Consider the following 17,879-nt stretch of genomic DNA (forward strand, 5'->3'; position numbering starts at 1 on the left):
GGGAAGAAATGGAAGCAGTGACAGATTTTACTTTCTTGGGCTCCAAGATCACCGCAGACGGTGACTGTAGCCATGAAATTAAAAGACGCTTGCTCCTTGGGAGGAAAGCTATGGCAAACCTAGACAGCATAGTAAGAAGCAGAGACGTCACCTTGCCGACAAAGGTCCATCTAATCAAAGCTATGGTTTTCCCAGTAGTAATGTATGGCTGTGAGAGCTGGACTATAAGGAAGGCTGAGCGCCGAAGAATTGATGCTTTCCAACTGTGGTGCTGGAGAAGACTCTTACGAGTCCCCTGGACTGCAAGGAGGTCAAATCAGTCAATCCTAAAGGAAATCAACCCTGAGTGCTCATTGGAAGGACAGATACTGAAGCTGAAACTCAAATATTTTGGCCACCTAATGCGAAGAGAAAACTCTCTGGAAAAGACCCTGATGCTGGGAAAGACTGAAGGCAAAAGGAGAAGGGGACAGCAGAGGATGAGATGTCTAGATAGCATCACCGTTGCAATGAATATGAACTTGAGCACACTCCGGGAGAGAGCGCAGGACAGGAAGACCTGGCGTGCTATGGTCCATGGGGTCATGAAGAGTTGGACATGACTGAACGACTGAACAACAACAAAATCCTCATTAAAACAATAACAGTTGATCAAACTACAATACCATTTAAAAAGATCCTCACATAGCCCTAAACTACAAAAGCCAGCTCAAACAGATATGACTTACAACACTTCCAAAAGACGCTCATGCTTAGGACCAAATAACCCATTACAGTAATATCATATTTAAATAATATATTTAGGACCAGCCATGCCTGTTTCTTAACAGAAAGACCAGGATAGGGACCATGGTGCTATGAACGGTTTTTAGCCCTTTCCCCCTACTCGGTTTTTTTACTGAAAATCACTCCACAAAGGAGCATCTTTGGGGCCAAATAGAAGTTGTAGGAGATAATTTTTGGTGGGAAAGAGATTCAAGTGTTGGGAAGGTTTAAATCCCCTCTCCCTGTGACACAGTCTGCAACTGGACTGGACCCTCTGGTTGCATTTTTTGTGAAGAACGCAGCACATGTCCACTCCTAAGCACACTACATAAACACACTTCTAACTTAACTTGTAGTTGGCAAGTCACTAAGGAGAATTCTTTAAATAGAGGGGAAGACTGCCTCTATACTCATGTCTCTCCACCTGCCATAATATAAGGATGATCTTGTTAAGAAGGTATCCTAGAGACTGTTGTGGAATACAGATTTGGTCTAAAGGATGTTTGGCCTAAGCCGCACTGAGTTCAGTAGGACTTACTTGTTCCAGGTAACGGTGTATAGGATTGCAGCCTTAGGATGATATAGGTCAAAACCAGTACCTTCCTTGAAACATGGCCTTCTAGGCGCATTTGATCAGTGGTGTATATAGTGTACTCTCAGAGATAGCATCTTGCTTAAGACCATCCAGTAAGGTCCGTGGCTGATCAGGGATTTGAGGCCAAGTCCATTCTAAGATAAACCCACCATTTTAGTGGTTCTCAAATGTCATATGGTGACTTGTGGTGCTTATCCACATGCGCTCAAGTGCATTATTTATTTTCCTTATTATTTTTAATCTCCAAAAGGGAAACCTGGCTCTGTAGGGTTGCCAGATTTATTCCTGCAAAGGATGCCTGCGTCTTTACAAATCATGTTGAAGGGGAAATTGTACCAGTTTCGGCTTATGCCATCACTGCTTTTATGCTCCTAATGAAATTCTCCCATCTAACACATGCAGCCTTGTCCTATCCTATCCATGTTCCCTTTGAAGTCCCACTGTTGTTCAATGGGACTTCGATCTATGGAAGTCTGGATCTGATGTCATACAAAAAGGAAAGGTAGCTGGCCAAAAGAAACACATCAAAAGAAAATGTCCAACACCCATATTTATTTATTTATTTATTTCATTTCTATACCGCCCAATAGCCGAAGCTCTCTGGGCGGTTCACAAAAATTAAATCCAAGCAACACACAATAAAACAATTTAAAATATACAGAACATTAAAACCACAATATAACAATACAACCACAATAAAACCTAGCAGCAGTGCAGGAGTTTAATATCACTGTAACATCTTTAGTAGGCCAACTCATAGGCACAAAATACTATGCAAGCTTTGAAGTTCTCCAGAACTGTTCATCTGACAAGATAGTATACAGCCAAAAAGGTGGTGGTTGGGAGAAAAACAGTGGCTGATGTGAAAGCCATGGAATGTGCATTTGATTACAGGGTGCTTCCAGACAAGGCTTTTATCATGCCATCGCCTTCCATCATTCACAGAATTTTACTGAGGGTCCAGATGTCATTGTCCTGCTCATAACCCTCCCGTTCCACCTGTTCCCGTGTTTTCCTACCACTTCTTCCATCTTTTTTCTTACCATGGAAAATCTGTTAAGGAATAAAGGATGGAATAGCTGCCCAGTGCCTTCTGACTATGAGTGCTAGGACCCCTCCATCTGGAACCACCCACAATCTTAGAAAGAGAAAGCTGCAGTGCAGATCTTCACATTATGCTCTACCTGGTACAGATATGGTTCCAGGCTGTACCTGAGACCCTCCCAAGGGTTGCTGGGAAGAAGAAACAAACAATGCCTGATCCCCCCCCCTCCCCAATTCTTGAAAAACAGCTGGCTGTTATATTTTCAGAAGGGGGGGGGATCAACCATGGTTTGTTGATCAAAATAGGGATTTTGATTTTTTTCTTAAAGGAACAGGAGCCCTTTCAGACACCTTTCCCTGGGAGGACTCCTGGCCCTTGCACAGCTGCATGAGCGGGAGGAGGGCAATTCAGCCGCAGCAGGGGAAGCTTTCCCCGTGGCATGCTGGGCAAGGCTATACCTGGCGAATTTCAGCCTAGACCCCCGCGCAGCTCGGAAAGCCTGCCCCAAAGCAGAGGCCCGAAGGGCGCAGGTGCTCTTCTCAGCCAAGCCCGGAGTTGGCGACGCCGGCAGCCACGCGGGCGGCGAGAGCGGACCCGTCTCCGGCGTTCCGTGGGGGGGGGCTCAGCGGCGTCTTTAAGGCGCTGTCCCCGCCCCCTTTTGGGGTTGCCCGACGCCCCGCCCCGCCCCGCCCTCCCCAGTGGAACCGGCGGGAGCGCAGCGCAATGAGAGGCTGCAAATCGCAGGTGCGGGGAAGGCTGGAAGCGCTCTCGCGCGGCGGCTCTCGCGCGGCGGCAGGCGGCCCAGCGGCGCTCCGCGCAGCAAGCGAGCCCCGGCGGAACGGATCTCCCCACGAGGGGCCGAAGCGGGCGATGTCGGTGGTCACCGGGGGGAGCGAGCCGGGCCCCGCCGCTGCTGCCGGGGGGAGCGGGGGGAGCCGGGTTTTCTTCCAGAGCCCCCGCGGCGGCGGCGGCGGCGCGTCCCGGGAGGATTCGGCGGCCCCCGCGGCGGCGGCGGCGCAGGTCCAGCAGCAGCGGCGCCACCAGCAGGGCAAAGTGACGGTCAAATACGATCGCAAAGAGCTGCGGAAAAGGCTGGTGCTGGAGGAGTGGATCGTGGAGCAGCTCGGGCAGCTCTACGGCTGCGAGGTAGCCGCTCTCGGCGCTCGGGAGGGACGGGGGGAGGCGGAGAGCTCGTTCCGGCCGGCCGACCTCTCCGACGCGGATCGGATTATTACGCGGCCCCGTCCGAACTGCGAGGGGAGCCGCCCGTCGAGGCGCACAGGCGCACGCCGCCCCATGTGCTGCACGCGCTTGTTTGGGGATTGCTGAGCAAATAAGGAGCAGAAGTAGTTTAATTTGCCTGCCTTGGATTTTCGGCATCTAGAGAATAGGCGCAGCTGCTCCTGGCAACCTCTTTGGTGTCTTAGCTAATGTTTTCTGCAAATTGCTCTTGTGATTTTTTTAAAGAGATGTGTTAAAAAAAAAATCACCTGTCCCTCTTTAGGCATTTTTTTTAAATCTCCATCCTTTAATATAAAGCCGTTTAAAACGGGCATTATTTGAGTGTGAAGACTTCCTCGGCTGAGAACGTGTGTCTGTCTGTCTGTCTGTCTGTCTGTAGCCACCTCCAAATGACATTCTGCGTGTTCTCTCTCCCATTCGTCACTCCTCTTTTCCGGTGCCCCCTTTACTTTTAAGGGTGGGGGGTATGTATGTAAGATTCTCACTTTGCCGGTAAAATACCCTTTTAAAAGGCAAGTTGTCGCTCCTCGGCGGACCTGACCTCTCTGTACATTTCGTAATGGGGGGGGGGCAGGCGGGTGGGAGATGTTTCACAGTGTTAATGCATGCAGCGTCTCCTCTCTATCATGTGATGGTTCTGCCTACACATGCTTAGCTTGAAATTCTTAGCCCTGCATACTGAGAATCTCTCACTTATGTGAGCGCGATGGTGAATGGTTTCATTTGCTGTTCTTCCTAGGCTTAAAACCCACCAGCGTGTAATGCTGCATACAGTTGTTAATTATAGACATCATGTATGGTGATTAATCTGGCTCATAACCTCTCTGTGTGATTTCAAATCACAGGGTTGGGGTACAAATAAATAGACGTAATTAATTTAAATATCTGTGGCTGAAGTCAGTTTGTTAGTCAGGTGGACTCTCTCCATCCAAATAATGCTGCGTAAAGTGGGAAAAGCATAACCTTTGAGTGTTTTCGGGTATGTTTGCATGCTAACTAGAACCTGGATTGCTGAATATTTCTACAAAGAGAGAGGCTTGGCTGCAGGTGATTAGATGTATTTTTCAGTCTTGACTGTTGCCTGCCCTAATCTTGTCTTTAGCAACTTAGTGCCTAGAGAAAAGAGATCAAAGTCCTGGGGGGAGGGGGGAGCGTTCGCTTCAGTGTAGTTGGCAGTCTTTTTCTAAAGAGGCTGGTTTTTGTTGGAGTTAGGTGGAACGTGTCGAGACCTGCATATAGGTTAAATGAGAATCCGGCTCGTTTTCTTCCATGCTGAGAATCTTCCTGTTGAGAGAGCAGTGATTAATATGTCTAATGGTGTCTAATTATTGGTTCCAGGTTGTACTCACTATGTCTAATGGTGAAAGCAAGAATTAACTTTTAGTAGAAGATGATTAGTTGTCTTTGAGCCAAAGGAAACCAAACGTTCATCAGGCTAGTTAATCTTGCACAATCACTTTTGAAAAGTGTGTCTGGAAGAACAAATACTTGCTTCCTGCAGGTTCTAAATGTACCCTTATGGAGTCCTGTTAGCATTGTCTGTTATGATAAAGCAACAAAGTCTTGTGGTGCCTTAAAGACAAACATATTTTATTATGGCATATGCTTCTGGGAGCTACAGCCCATTTCATCGAAAGCAACATCATGCATCTGATGGAGTGGGATGTAGTCCACGAAAGGTTATGCCGTTCTGTGTGTGTCACACACATGTATATATAATGCTACAAGATTCTTAATCTGTTGCAGCAAAAAACAATGAACATGACTTCTCCTCTGAAAAATTGTATAATAATTAGCTTCTTGGAGAAATAGCTTCAATGTTTATAGGCTATCAGTCCAGAATTCTTCACTCCTGGCAGCTGCTAAATAATCTGTCAGTTTGCAGCTTGACATTTCTTTAAAAGTTGAATAGTGGCTGGGATGGCCAATTTGGATCAGGCCCATGGTGCTTGCAAGATAGAAGATGTATTTTCTTTTTTTTCACCTCTTGCATCTAGTCACTTTCGATCTCGGGAGCCTAGTGGCTGGGCTGCAGGTGTTGTTGTTCAGTCGTGTCTGACTCTTCGTGACCCCATGGACCATAGCACGCCACGCCTTTCCTGTCTTGCACTCTCTCCCGGAGCGTGCTCAAGTCCATATTCATTGCATTGGTGATGCTATCTAGCCATCTCATCCTCTGCCATCCCCTTCTCCTTTTGCCCTCAGTCTTTCCCAGCATCAGAGTCTTTTCCAGAGAGTTTTCTCTTCGCATTAGGTGGCCAAAATATTTGAGCTTCAGCTTCAGTATCTGTCCTTCCAATGAGCACTCAGGGTTGATTTCCTTTAGGATTGACTTATTTGACCTCCTTGCAGTCCAGGGGACTCGTAAGAGTCTTCTCCAGCACCACAGTTGGAAAGCATCAATTCTTCGGCGCTCAGCCTTCCTTATAGTCCAGCTCTCACAGCCATATGTTACTACTGGGAAAACCATAGCTTTGATTAGATGGACCTTTGTCGGCAAGGTGACGTCTCTGCTTCTTACTATGCTGTCTAGGTTTGCCATAGCTTTCCTCCCAAGGAGCAAGCGTCTTTTAATTTCATGGCTACAGTCACCGTCTGCGGTGATCTTGGAGCCCAAGAAAATAAAATCTGTCACTGCTTCCATTTCTTCCCGTTCCATATGCCAGGAAGTGATGGGGCCAGATGCCATGATCTTAGTTTTTTTAATGTTGAGTTTCAAACCAGCTTTTGCACTCACCACTTTCACCCTCAACAAGAGGCTCTTTAGATCCTCTTCACTTTCTGCCATTAGGGTGGTATCATCTGCGTATCTGAGGTTGTTGAGAATTCTCCCAGCAATCTTAATTCCGACCTGTGATTCATCCAACCCGGCATTTCTCATGATGTACTCTGCATATAAGTTAAATAAGCAGGGTGACAACATACCGCCTTGTCGTACTCCTTTCCCAGTTTTGAACCAATTGGTTGTTCCATGTCTGGTTCTTACTGTTGCTTCTTGACCCTCGTACAGGTTTCTCAAGAGACAGGTAAGGTGGTCTGGTACCCCCATCTCTTTCAGAATTTGCCAGAGTTTGTTGTGATCCACACAATCAAAAGCTTTAGCGTAGTCAATGAAGCAGAAATAGACGTTTTTCTGGAATTCTCTTGCTTTCTCCATGATGCAGCGAATGTTGGCGATTTGATCTCTAGTTCCTCTGCCTCTTCGAAACCCCGCTTGTACTTCCAGTAGTTCTCGGTTCGCGTACTGCTGAAGCCTAGCTTGTAGGATTTTGAGCATCACCTTGCTGGCATGTGAAATGAGCGCAATTGTACGGTAGTTTGAACACTCTTTGGCGTTGCCCATCTTTGGAATTGGAATGTAAACTGACCTTTTCCAGTCTTGTGGCCACTGTTGAGTGTTCCAAATTTGTTGGCATATTGAATGCAGCACTTTAACAGCATCGTCTTTTAGGATCTTAAATAGCTCAGCTGGAATACTGTCATCTCCGCTAGCTTTGTTGTTAGTAATGCTTCCTAAGGCCCACTTGACTTCACTCTCTAGGATGTCCGGCTCAAGTTCAGTGACCGCACTATCATGGCTATCAGGGACATTCAGATCTTTCCTGTATAGTTCTTCTGTGTATTCTTGCCACCTCTTCTTAATCTCATCTGCTTCTGTTAGGTCCCTGCCTTCTTTGTCCTTTATCATGCCCGTCTTTGCACAAAACATTCCCTTGAGATCTCCAATTTTCTTGAAGAGATCTCTAGTCTTTCCCATTCTGTTGTTTTCCTCGATTTCTTTGCGTTGTTCATTTAAGAAGGCCTTCTTGTCTCTCCTTGCTATTCTCTGGAACTCTGCATTCAGTTGGGTATATCTTCGCCTTTCTCCCATGCTTTTCGCTTCCCTTCTTTCCTCAGCTCCTTGTAAAGCCTCATCAGACAGCCACTTGGCTTTCTTGCATTTCTTTTTCTTTGGGATGGATTTCGTTGCTGCCTCCTGAACAATGTTACGGACCTCTGTCCATAGTTCCTTAGGCACTCTGTCTATCAGGTCTAATCCCTGAAATCTATTCCTCACCTCCACTGTATATTCATAAGGGATATGATTTAGGTCATACCTGAATGGTTTAGTGGTTTTCCCTACGTTCTTCAATTTAAGCCGAAATTTTGCAAGAAGCAGCTCATGATCTGAGCTACAGTCAGCTCCAGGTTTTGTTTTGACTGACTGTATAGAGCTTCCCCATCTTTGGCTGCAAAGGACATAATCAATCTGATTTCGATATTGACCATCTGGTGATGTCCATGTGTAGAGTCACCTCTTGTGCTGTTGGAAAAGAGTGTTTGCTGTGATCAGCGTGTTCTCTTGGCAAAACTGTATTAGCCTTTGTCCTGCTTCATTTTGTACACCAAGGCCATGCTTGCCTGTTATCCCGGTGATTTCTTGACTTCCCACTTTAGCATTCCAATCCCCTATGATAAAGAGGACATCTTTTTGTGGTGTTAGTTCTAGAAGGTGTTGTAGGTCTTCATAGAACCGATCAACCTCAGCTTCTTCGGTTGAGGCATAGACTTGAATTACTGTGATGTTGAATGGTTTGCCTTGGATTCGTACTGAGATCATTCTATCATTTTTAAGATTGTACCCCAGTACTGCTTTTCCCACCCTTTTGTTGACTATGAGTGCTACTCCATTTCTTCTAAGGGATTCTTGCCCACAGTAATACAAAATCCCTTGGATATAGTAAACCATGTTAAGAAGAAGGCCTTCTGTGACTCCTCTCACTCATCTCCCACACCCACCTTCATACTTGGTGGTCTGGAGTCATACAGCCCATCTCAGTGAGGTCCAAAGTTGATCTGATGGGGCAGCCATGTTTGTTCATGCATCGAATGCATTCATGCACAAAGAGGGGCAGCATCTAATGTTGGCAGCAAAAAGAGTGTGTGGGTGGAAGGAGTTGAACTCCTCACACCTTAGGTGCTTCCAGACAAGGCTTTTCTTGTGAGATCACCATGTCTCATTCACGAAATGTTATGTGGGATCCAGACATTGTCTTCCATTTGTAATCCTCCTATGTCTTCCCACCACCTCTTTAATTTCTGCACAATCGCTTTCAACTGGTAGCGCTAGGAGTAAGGGTTGTGTCAGAGGTAGGCATGGTTGGGCACCTGCTGAGGGCCCACACCCCAGCTGGGGCCCTCTGACAAGAGTCCCATGGAGTTACTGCTCCTCTTTACCATTGCAACCTGCTTGTTTGCCTCCCTCTGGCTCTGGCTCAGATAACAGTGGGATGAGAAGGCACAGCAGCAGATGCCACAGACTACTTGCTCCCTGGTTCTCTGCCTGTCAAGCAAGCAAGTGGCAGTAATAATGAAAAAGAATGAATAGCAATAGGAGCTGGTGACAATGGCCATGAGAAGGTAGACTCACTGAGGGAGGGGGGCCATTGAGGATGTCTCACCAAGGGCCCTCAAATAAATGGAGCTGGCACTGGCTTGGGGCTATCCAGCTGGGAACACCCGTTATCTCACCCTGCTTAATTGTTTCAGGCACTTTTCTCCCAGCATGGCTTCAGCACCGGAAGTAAGCTGGACTGGGGAGAAAATTGTCTGAAGCAATGGAATGTGAGGAGGTTCAACTGCGGAAGGTCCAACTTGCTTTACTCGCTTACCCGTTCTGGTGTGACAAGGAGATCCCCACCATCACCCCTACTTTGTATATGAATGGGTTAGACATATGGCTGTGACTTCTAGCCTAGCCCTGAGAACTAGGCCAGGCAAAGCAGTTCAGCTGAATTCTCTTCAGTTCCATCTTCTGTTATTCTATGTACAGTATCTGGACCATACTACGCCTGTCTTGACAGACCTGCACTGGCTGCCAGTCGCTTTCTGGGCTCAATGCAAGGTGTTGGTTTTAACAATTAGCCAAGTCCTAAGCCACTTACGGCTCTATCTAAGGGATCATCTGTCTTGTGATGAACCTCCACAGGTATTACGATTTTCAGGAAAGTCCTTTTTGAGAGCACTATTACCTGCAGAAGCCCGTTTCTTAGGTACGTGTGAAAGGGCTTTCTCTTGTGCGGCTCCCAAGCTGTGGAACGCACTCCCTCAAGAACTATGTTTGGTCCCACTCTCTTGGCTTTTTAGAAAGAGTGTGAAAATACATCTTAATCCAGCCTTTTCAATCATGCAGTTTTAATGTTTTTCTGTTTATAATGTTCTTGTTTTTTTTATCGTTTTAAGGTTTTATTGTGTTGTACATTACCTTGATAGCTTTTTAGCAAATAAGGTGGTATAAATATAAATGATCATCATCATCAATATGCAGCCTAATTGGGAGCTAGTAAAGAATTAAGAACTTGAGGATCGGTAACTTACTACAAGACATTCTAAGGGAGCCAATCTTTACAGAGTGTCAATGCATTACTAACATCTGAAGAAAATACCCTTCATTTTTTAAAAAGAGAACTACGCTGCCTTCATAGTTGGAAGAGTAGGAAGAGCCTTAAGTGGCAGGGTAGATACTGAATTGGTGATTCTGTCTCACTGTATGGAGTTGTGGAGTATAACCATTTTCATTATTGTCAGGCAGCTTGAGCACTGTTTTTAGTGGAAAGGTGGGATATATGTGTAAATAAAACAAAACATTTTCTGTGAGGTTTGTATACACTTGCAGCAGAAGGATAGGGTGTTGTTTTGGGTTTTTTTTTGCAAGGCTGTTTAAGAAATCACATTGACTCCATAGAGTACTTGCATTATAATTTTCCTTCTTGAAAGTAAGCAGCTGGGACCTGTAATAAAATGTTGCAGTATATCCTTACCTCCTGACTTGAGTGCTCCTGTTTTAAGGGGCCAGCAGGCTTTGCCCTCCTTCGGGATACTATAAGCTGATGACTCAAGCTGCCCAATTCAGTCTCCCCCCTCAGTTTTCCATTTTCCTTTTCCAACTGACACTCAACATTCTGCTTGCACCTTGGATAACTCCGTTAGTGTTCGGACTGAAACTCAGAGCGGATTCACCACCCCACTGACATCGGAGCCACCAGCCTCCACTGATTTCAACTTAGTTCACCTTAACTCCATCCTTGGTCTCATCCCATGGTGTTCTTTTCCCTGGCTCTGCCTTTCTCTGTCATTCCTCTGCAGCCACTCTTTGACCTGGGCAAACAGCAGTAGGTATGGGGGAGAAAGGACATTGTCGCAGTAGCAACTGTAAGGAGAGGGGCAGGGCACAGCAGAATAGAAGGGATCTCTGGAGCTGCCTTCCCCAACTCAGCACCCTCCAGATGTGTGAGGCTGCAACTCCCATCATTCCCAGCCAGCATCATTCACCTGCTTTAGGTAGCTCTGTGTGCAGGAGGCAATGGTAGGACTCATCCCTGTTTGAAGGCAGCTTCAGGCTGGAGGGATGTGTTTTCTGTACTTGACTACCTGGGCCCCAAACTAGGACCCTGGATCAGAAGAGAGGGCAGGGAGGAGGAAACAGCAGCTGACTTGGTGAAGAGGGGAGGAGAGGGGGAAATGGCTTGCCTCCTCCCCTTCTCCAAGCCAGCTCCTGATTGGTGTACTCCCCTGCCCCACTGGAGGAATCCTCCTCTGAGGAGGAGCTAGAACTCCCAGAGAGAGATAATGCCAAGGAGCTACCCATGTCAAGAGATCTGGGGAGCCTGGGCCCTCAGAGGAGGTCACCGCTAGTCTGTCCCCACAGGGGGAGGGGAGTTCTGCCTCTGAAGTGGAGGCTAGGTGACCTCCAAGCCCCTGAGAGCATTGCCACCTCCAGAGGCAGGAAAGTCAGGCTCCATTGAGAAGTGCTCGGTTACAAAGGAGGACTCCTCAGGAGTAAAGGACTCTTCAGGAGCAAGGCCCTTCTCCTGAGTAGGGCTTTTACCAGAGGGCCAGTAACGCACTGCAGCTGAGCACTGATGTGGCTCAGGAAACTCTGGCTAAAGCAGCCTTCAGTTTCAGCCTAGCCAGTGCTGGAACAACATCATTCTACCAGCTCCAGTGCCTTGTATCTTGTTTTCCTGGCCTTGCCTTGTGATGGACCCTCCATGCTGCTGACCTTTGGACTTCTGCTTGACTCTTCTTCTGGACTGTGTATTGTATCCGACTGATAAACTTGCTTTGATCTTTGCCTGTGTCTTGATGACTCCTGCCTCAGCCTGATCCCATAGTGGACTGAAATCTGTGTGCTTGACCATTATCCTGCTTTCTTGCCTTGCCTTTTGGATTGCCCCATCATTTGCCCTAATGCTGAGTCTGATTCAGCCATAGCAGGATAATTAGGAACCAGTGAGCTGGTTTGGATGAGACAGCCCACAGTGAGGCTGCACCAGATATGGTGCATGTGGCCACCATTTTGTATATCAGCCTCTGCTCAGGGGTTGTTGTGTCATGTGAATCCGGCAAGCATGGGTTATGTGAGGGTTAAAACAACCCTCACGTAACCCTAGAACAGATCATGGGTTATGCGAGGGTTGTTAAACCCTTGCATAATCCACGCTGACTGGGTTCACGTGACATGACAACCCTCAAATGGGGACTGGATATGCAAAGTGGAGCCCATGATGTGCTGTGTTGTGTGAACCAGATCAGAATGTCAAAACACATCCCTTGTTCCTCTGCAACCCTGGAGCTGTGCTTTGGAAAAGGGGGAAGAACATAATTTCCCCCCTCTTACTATTGGAGACAGCTCTAGGGTTGCAAAGAATGGGTGTATTTGTCCCTCTCAAACTGCAACCCAGGAGCAGGGTTGGGGGCCCAATTGCCTCCCTCTATTTTCCTGGTCTCAAGCTAATTCCTGGGTTGCAGTTGATAATGTGGGGAATGCATCTGCTTATTTCCATCCTGCTGCACAGGCCTGAATTAGATGTTAGTCTACATGCAAGTCAATGGGAAATGGGGCTTCCTCACCCAGCTGAGTGCTTGCTTTGGTCTGGGAAGAGGTCTGAGGAGACAATTTAAGTGAGTTGACTCCTGCTGCAGCCTGAGAAAGATGAGGCATGGCTGAGAATCCAAACCAGCTTCTGATCTGCAATATTAATGGTGGGCAACATTGCAGGAATGCTGTGAGCTGCGCTCCCTCCCTCCCTCCCTCAGCACAGTCCTCCAACCTGCAATAAAGGTTTAACAGTGAACTACATTGCAGGGTTATTGTGTACTACTCTCTCAGCACAGCCTGCAGTGCAGGGAATGAAGGAAATGGATAACATTGCAGGGTTGTTGTACTTTCTCAGCTTCAGTCTAATAAAATAGGGGTCTGCCCCAGGACAACACTGCAGGGCTTTTGTAAGCAACTCAGAGCCTGAAGCTGTTTTATACCAACTCAGAGCATTGGTCCATCTGGCCCAGTATTGTCAGCACTGATTGGCAGCAGCTCTCTCCAGGGTTTCAGGCAGGAATTTTTCCATCCCTACCTGGAGATACCAAAGACTGAGCTTGGGGTCTTCTGCATGCAAATCAGGTGCTCTACTGTTGAGCCACAGCCCCTGACTACCTCATCGTTTAGCCAAAAAGGCTTCTAGAGCTGCTTACAAAGGTATGTAGCATGACAGTCCCTGCCCTCAGGTTTTCAGTCTAAATTTAAGGCATGACACAGGGAAAAAGGGATAGGGACAGAGGATATATATATATAATTAAAAATTGTAAAACAAACAAACCTCAAAACCCACAACCATCCTATTTGAAAAGATGATGGTGGTGAAAGTTTATTTGCTCTTCCTCTCCTGCTCACAGGGCAGCTGGTTGGAATGGCCTCTGTGAGGGGAGGAGGGGCCCAGTCCCTGCATGGTGAAGATTCCCTTCACTGGCTTCTTCTGTACTGGACTGAGTAGAATAATACTGGCTAGAGGTGAAAAACATCTGTGACTCTTTCCCACTGCAATTCCTCCTGCATGGTCTTTTCATTTAGGGTGGAGTTGGGGGTGCAGAGTGACAAGACTCTCTTACTCATCTGCCATGTAATGTCTACTTTGGCCATTAGATCCTGTTTGAGGTAAGGAATAGGGAGACAAAAGGCATATTTGATTTATTGCCACTTCTCTCCATCCTCCCACCCTGCCTCCAGTTTCCAATATCTTGTTTCTTGGTCAGTCTCGAGTTGATGCAAATAGAATATTGGGAGCTGGCGTTTAGAGAGGAAATGCTCAGATCCACTGCTCCTTGAATAGCTGCGGTGCTTAAATATTCCTACTTGAGACACTGCAGCTGCATTTCTGACGGAATGCATTTATTCATGAATTTTCGTTCTAAAATGGAACGAAACAAAATGAAAGAATATGCAACTTGTCCAAAACAGAACTTGGGATTTACTTTCTCTATTTTATCAGGGGTGAGTGGGTAAGAGAGAGCAAGTCTAAAATGAGAGTATCATTGCTTTGTTCAGATGTGGCATGCGTTGTCCCTGATTTAAATTCATTTGGGTGGGGAGGAGGGGATGAAGCACTAAAATACTAAGGCAATTATTTTTATTGAATACATGACACTAAAATGCTCAAGATGGCTTACAACAACCTTCCCCAGCCTGGTTCGCTCCAGATGTTTTGGTTGACAACTCCCAGTATTCCTGACCATTGCCCATGCTGTCTAGAGCTGATGGACTGGAAGCCCACAACATCTGGAGGGAACAACAACAATTAAAATGAGGAATGCACAGCATAAAACCACACAAAGAAAAGTAAAAGGGGTTCAGAAGGAGATTAAACCAATGAGTTTAAAAGATAAACAGTTTGGCAGGCCAGTTGTCCACTGAAAGATAAGTCTTTTTGAGCCCATGGAAGGCCATCAGGGCGGAAATAAGTTGGGCCTCCCTCAGAAGGGATTTCTATAAGTCTAGCAGTGTCTACAGAGAAGGGTAGCACAACTTGGATGTTGGTGAGATGCAAAGATCTCAAGGAGAGGGCAGGCTTATATGGGAGCACATGGTCCTTTAAATATCCTGATCCTCAGCCATTTAAGGCTTTAAAGGCAATAACCAACACTGTGAATTGGACCTGGAAATGAGCCAGAAGCAAGAGAAGCTGCCATAAAAGGGTTGTTGCATCTTCCCAGTAACCAGCTTGGGTCAAGACTTGAGCTGGTCCAGAACGTGACAGCTAAAGTTCTAGATGCTTTCTCAAAGGCAGCACAATGGAGAGTGAATTGCAGTACTCTGCCTGTGATGTAACCAGGGAAGGGGCACCATGGCCAGATCCTCCTTCTCTAACAACGGGTGCACTTGCCTAAGCTGGGCAAAAGCACAGCTGGCCATATCCACTACATGCAAATCCAGGAGGAGCTCAATACTGTGAACCTGATTTCTCAAGCAGACATAGCTGAAACATACATTAAAATCTGTACAAGTAACTATTTTCGGTGATCAGTTGTGTGCTTTCAGACTGAGAATGCAATAATGTATGTGAAATAGCTTGAATACTATATAAACGCTAAGTATTGTTTGAACTATAATTGGATCATCCACATTAGGAATGTGCAAAACCTGCAAGCAGAACTCAGTTTTCCAGTTTCCAAGCAGGGATTGGGGGCGGGGGGGAGGAACCATCTGCCTAATGGAATATTTCAGCTGGTTCCATTTGCTGAAATATTCAACGCTTTCTTAATTCAGGGAAAGGCTGTGTAAATCTTACTTCTGATCACCTGATACCATGGATTTTGTAGTCTTAAGGCTGTCTGAACATGCATATTTTTGTTCATGAGAATGAAGAGAAGTTGGTACTAAAGAGTTGAATGCTGTAAGAATAAATAATGGTCACTCCACTAGGTATGACTGGCAAATGGATTCAAGGAAAGTTCAATTTCGGTGTTCATGATGTACATTTCAGACTGGCTGCTAGAATTCTTATAAAAGGAGAAGTTTAAAAAAAAATTGGGTGGCACATTATGGTTTCAGGGACTGACCATAGGAAGTTTGTCCTGGCCATCACCCTTCTTTGCTTCCAGCTTTGTATCAGCTATTTCCATAGTGCAAATTAACTTTATTCCTTAGCTTTGGATTTAATTGTGTTTAGAGGGGAATGCCTAATTTCTGTGGAGTACTCAGTTGAGGGTTTTAGCCTAGAAGGATTAGTGCAGTAAATGTAACAATATTGCTTGATTTATTCATCTTGTGAACACTCTGTAGAGCAGGCCTCCCCAACCTGGTGCCCTCTAGACATTTTGGAGTACATAGATGACCATTGCCCATGGCAGCTGGAGTTAATGGGAGTTGTTGTTGTTCTTATTTATTGATTTCATTTCTGTACCTCATAGTCAAGAGCTCTCTGGGTGGTTTACAACAATTTATTAAAAATACATCAACATTATAAAATGCAACATTATGATAAAAAGAGTCTGTTTTTTTAACATCTAAAACTGAAAACAATGGAAGGAACAATCCTATGTTCCCTGGACAGCATCTGAGGGACATAGGATTGTTCAGTTTCCTGGCTCCGATCTTGTAGACAGGGCTCCAAGCTCGGAGCCAGGAAACTGCACTCCCCACCCCTACCCATCGTAGCTGACCCACAGAGAACCACACCGGCTACCTCTCTGTGCTCACAAAACAGAGCATGGAGATGGGGAAAAGAAGGTGTTCTGGGGGGGGGAGACTGGGGATGTGGGGCTACAAAATATTCCCAGTTCCCTTCCCAGCTCCTCCCTGAAGTCTCTGCTAGATGGGCGAAATTGCCCGTCTAGCTAAAATGCAGAGCAGAAGGTGTAAGGTGTCTCCTGCTCTGCACTGGATATATGTAAGCCTCTGAGTTCAGAGGCGCACCCCACAGGATTGTGCACTTAAACAACTAAAAGCAGTTTTAGTAAACAATTTTTTAAATAATAGACCTGTTCTTAGTTTTATTATTAATAATAGACTGCAGACATAAATGTCCCATCATATGCCATTAAATCATATGACATTAAATGCTTGGGAGTAGAGGGCAGTCTTAACCTGACACCAAAATGATGACAGTGTTGGCACCAGGTGGGCCTCAGTGGGGAGCTCATAGTCCAGGGCCAACCACTGAGAAGGCCCTCTCCATTGTTACCACCTTCCAAGCCTCCCTTGGAGGTGGCACTCGGAGGAAGGCCTTAGATGTTGATCACAGCGTCCAGGAAAGGCGGTCTGTCAGCTGTTGCGGTCCTGAGCCATGTAAGGCTTTATAGGTTAAAACCAGCACCTTAATGAGCTCAGAAACATGCAGGCAGCCATTGCACGTGGGACAGAATTGGTCTTATATGCTCAGACCTTCTGGTCCCAGTTATTAATCTGGTTGCTGCATTTGGCACAAGCTGCAGTTTCTGAACAGTCTTCAAGGGCATCCATACGTAGAGTGTATTGCAGTAATCTAACTTGGAGATTACCAGAGCATAGAGTTGAAGTCCAAAACATCTGGGGGGCACTAGGTTGGGGAAGACAGCTCTAGAGAGTAGCAGTCAAGTCTGTGGTTAGTGCCATTAGCAATGGGAGGAGAAATGGGTATGCATGATCAGGGTTTAGGGTTCTAGAGGAGCCTGGACTACTCACTTTACTTTTCACATTGTCATCATCCACATTTTACACAAAGTAACAATACAATTTTTGCATTGCTTGAATTTCAGACTGCAGCCATGTTCTTTTGGAGCTGCGTATTTTTCCTGAAACTGCACATTTTGTGTATGGTTGCACATTAAAAAAAAAAAAAGACCTGATAGCATCAGAGAACAGGTCCATATTTCTGGTAGATCTGGTGACTGAGCAGTGACAAGGCCTGGGTGCCATGTCTACCAAGATAGGCAGACCTGGCCTCTGATTACTTGGTACACCAGGTCTACCCCATTGTTGTTTTTCATTGGGCAGACCTAGTGTCTGAACAATGTCTGTCCACCCACAGCTGAAGCAGTCAGTTTTCCCCTGATTCTTTTCACCCTTGTAATGGCCCTTGGGGTAACAGCTATTACAGGGGTGAAGGGAGAAGTTAATATTGGGAGAAGTGAGTGCCCTGCTCAGCTTGCAGTCCACTCCTAGGTTTTGCTCTGTAGGCAACACACAATAGATTCAGATTCATACAATAACCTTCGCAACAGGTTTATTTATTACTACACTACATGAGAAAACATTAACTCCTGAGGAGCTTTGTGACATGCTGTCTCAGCTTCAAGGCTTGCACTAAGACAGATATGGAGATCAGGAGAAGCTCCGCTTGGACCTCCTGCAAGAACTGTAAATGGCAGCTATATGCACACAAGCAACCCCCTCTAGCCCTTAATAAATAGCACTGCTGGTATAATGAGTTTCACAGC

The 17,879-nt window shown here is 46.1% G+C and overlaps 1 protein-coding gene across 1 annotated transcript in view; it reads left to right on the forward strand.

Annotated features, from left to right (window-relative positions):
* The first annotated feature begins 651 nt into the window (after window positions 1-651).
* Window positions 652-17,879, forward strand: part of PPP1R14C (protein phosphatase 1 regulatory inhibitor subunit 14C) — a 69,359-nt gene continuing 52,131 nt past the window's right edge. Inside the window, exon 1 of the mRNA XM_084827809.1 lies at window positions 652-3,551. Coding sequence (XP_084683935.1) covers window positions 3,129-3,551 — 423 coding nt within the window. The 5' untranslated portion in view covers window positions 652-3,128. The remainder of the gene's footprint in view (window positions 3,552-17,879) is intronic.

Source organism: Heloderma suspectum, chromosome 1 (genome assembly GCF_057233095.1).
Source record: "Heloderma suspectum isolate Gila_16-S chromosome 1, 16-S_ref, whole genome shotgun sequence".
In the NCBI taxonomy this organism is placed as follows: Eukaryota; Metazoa; Chordata; class Lepidosauria; order Squamata; family Helodermatidae; genus Heloderma; species Heloderma suspectum.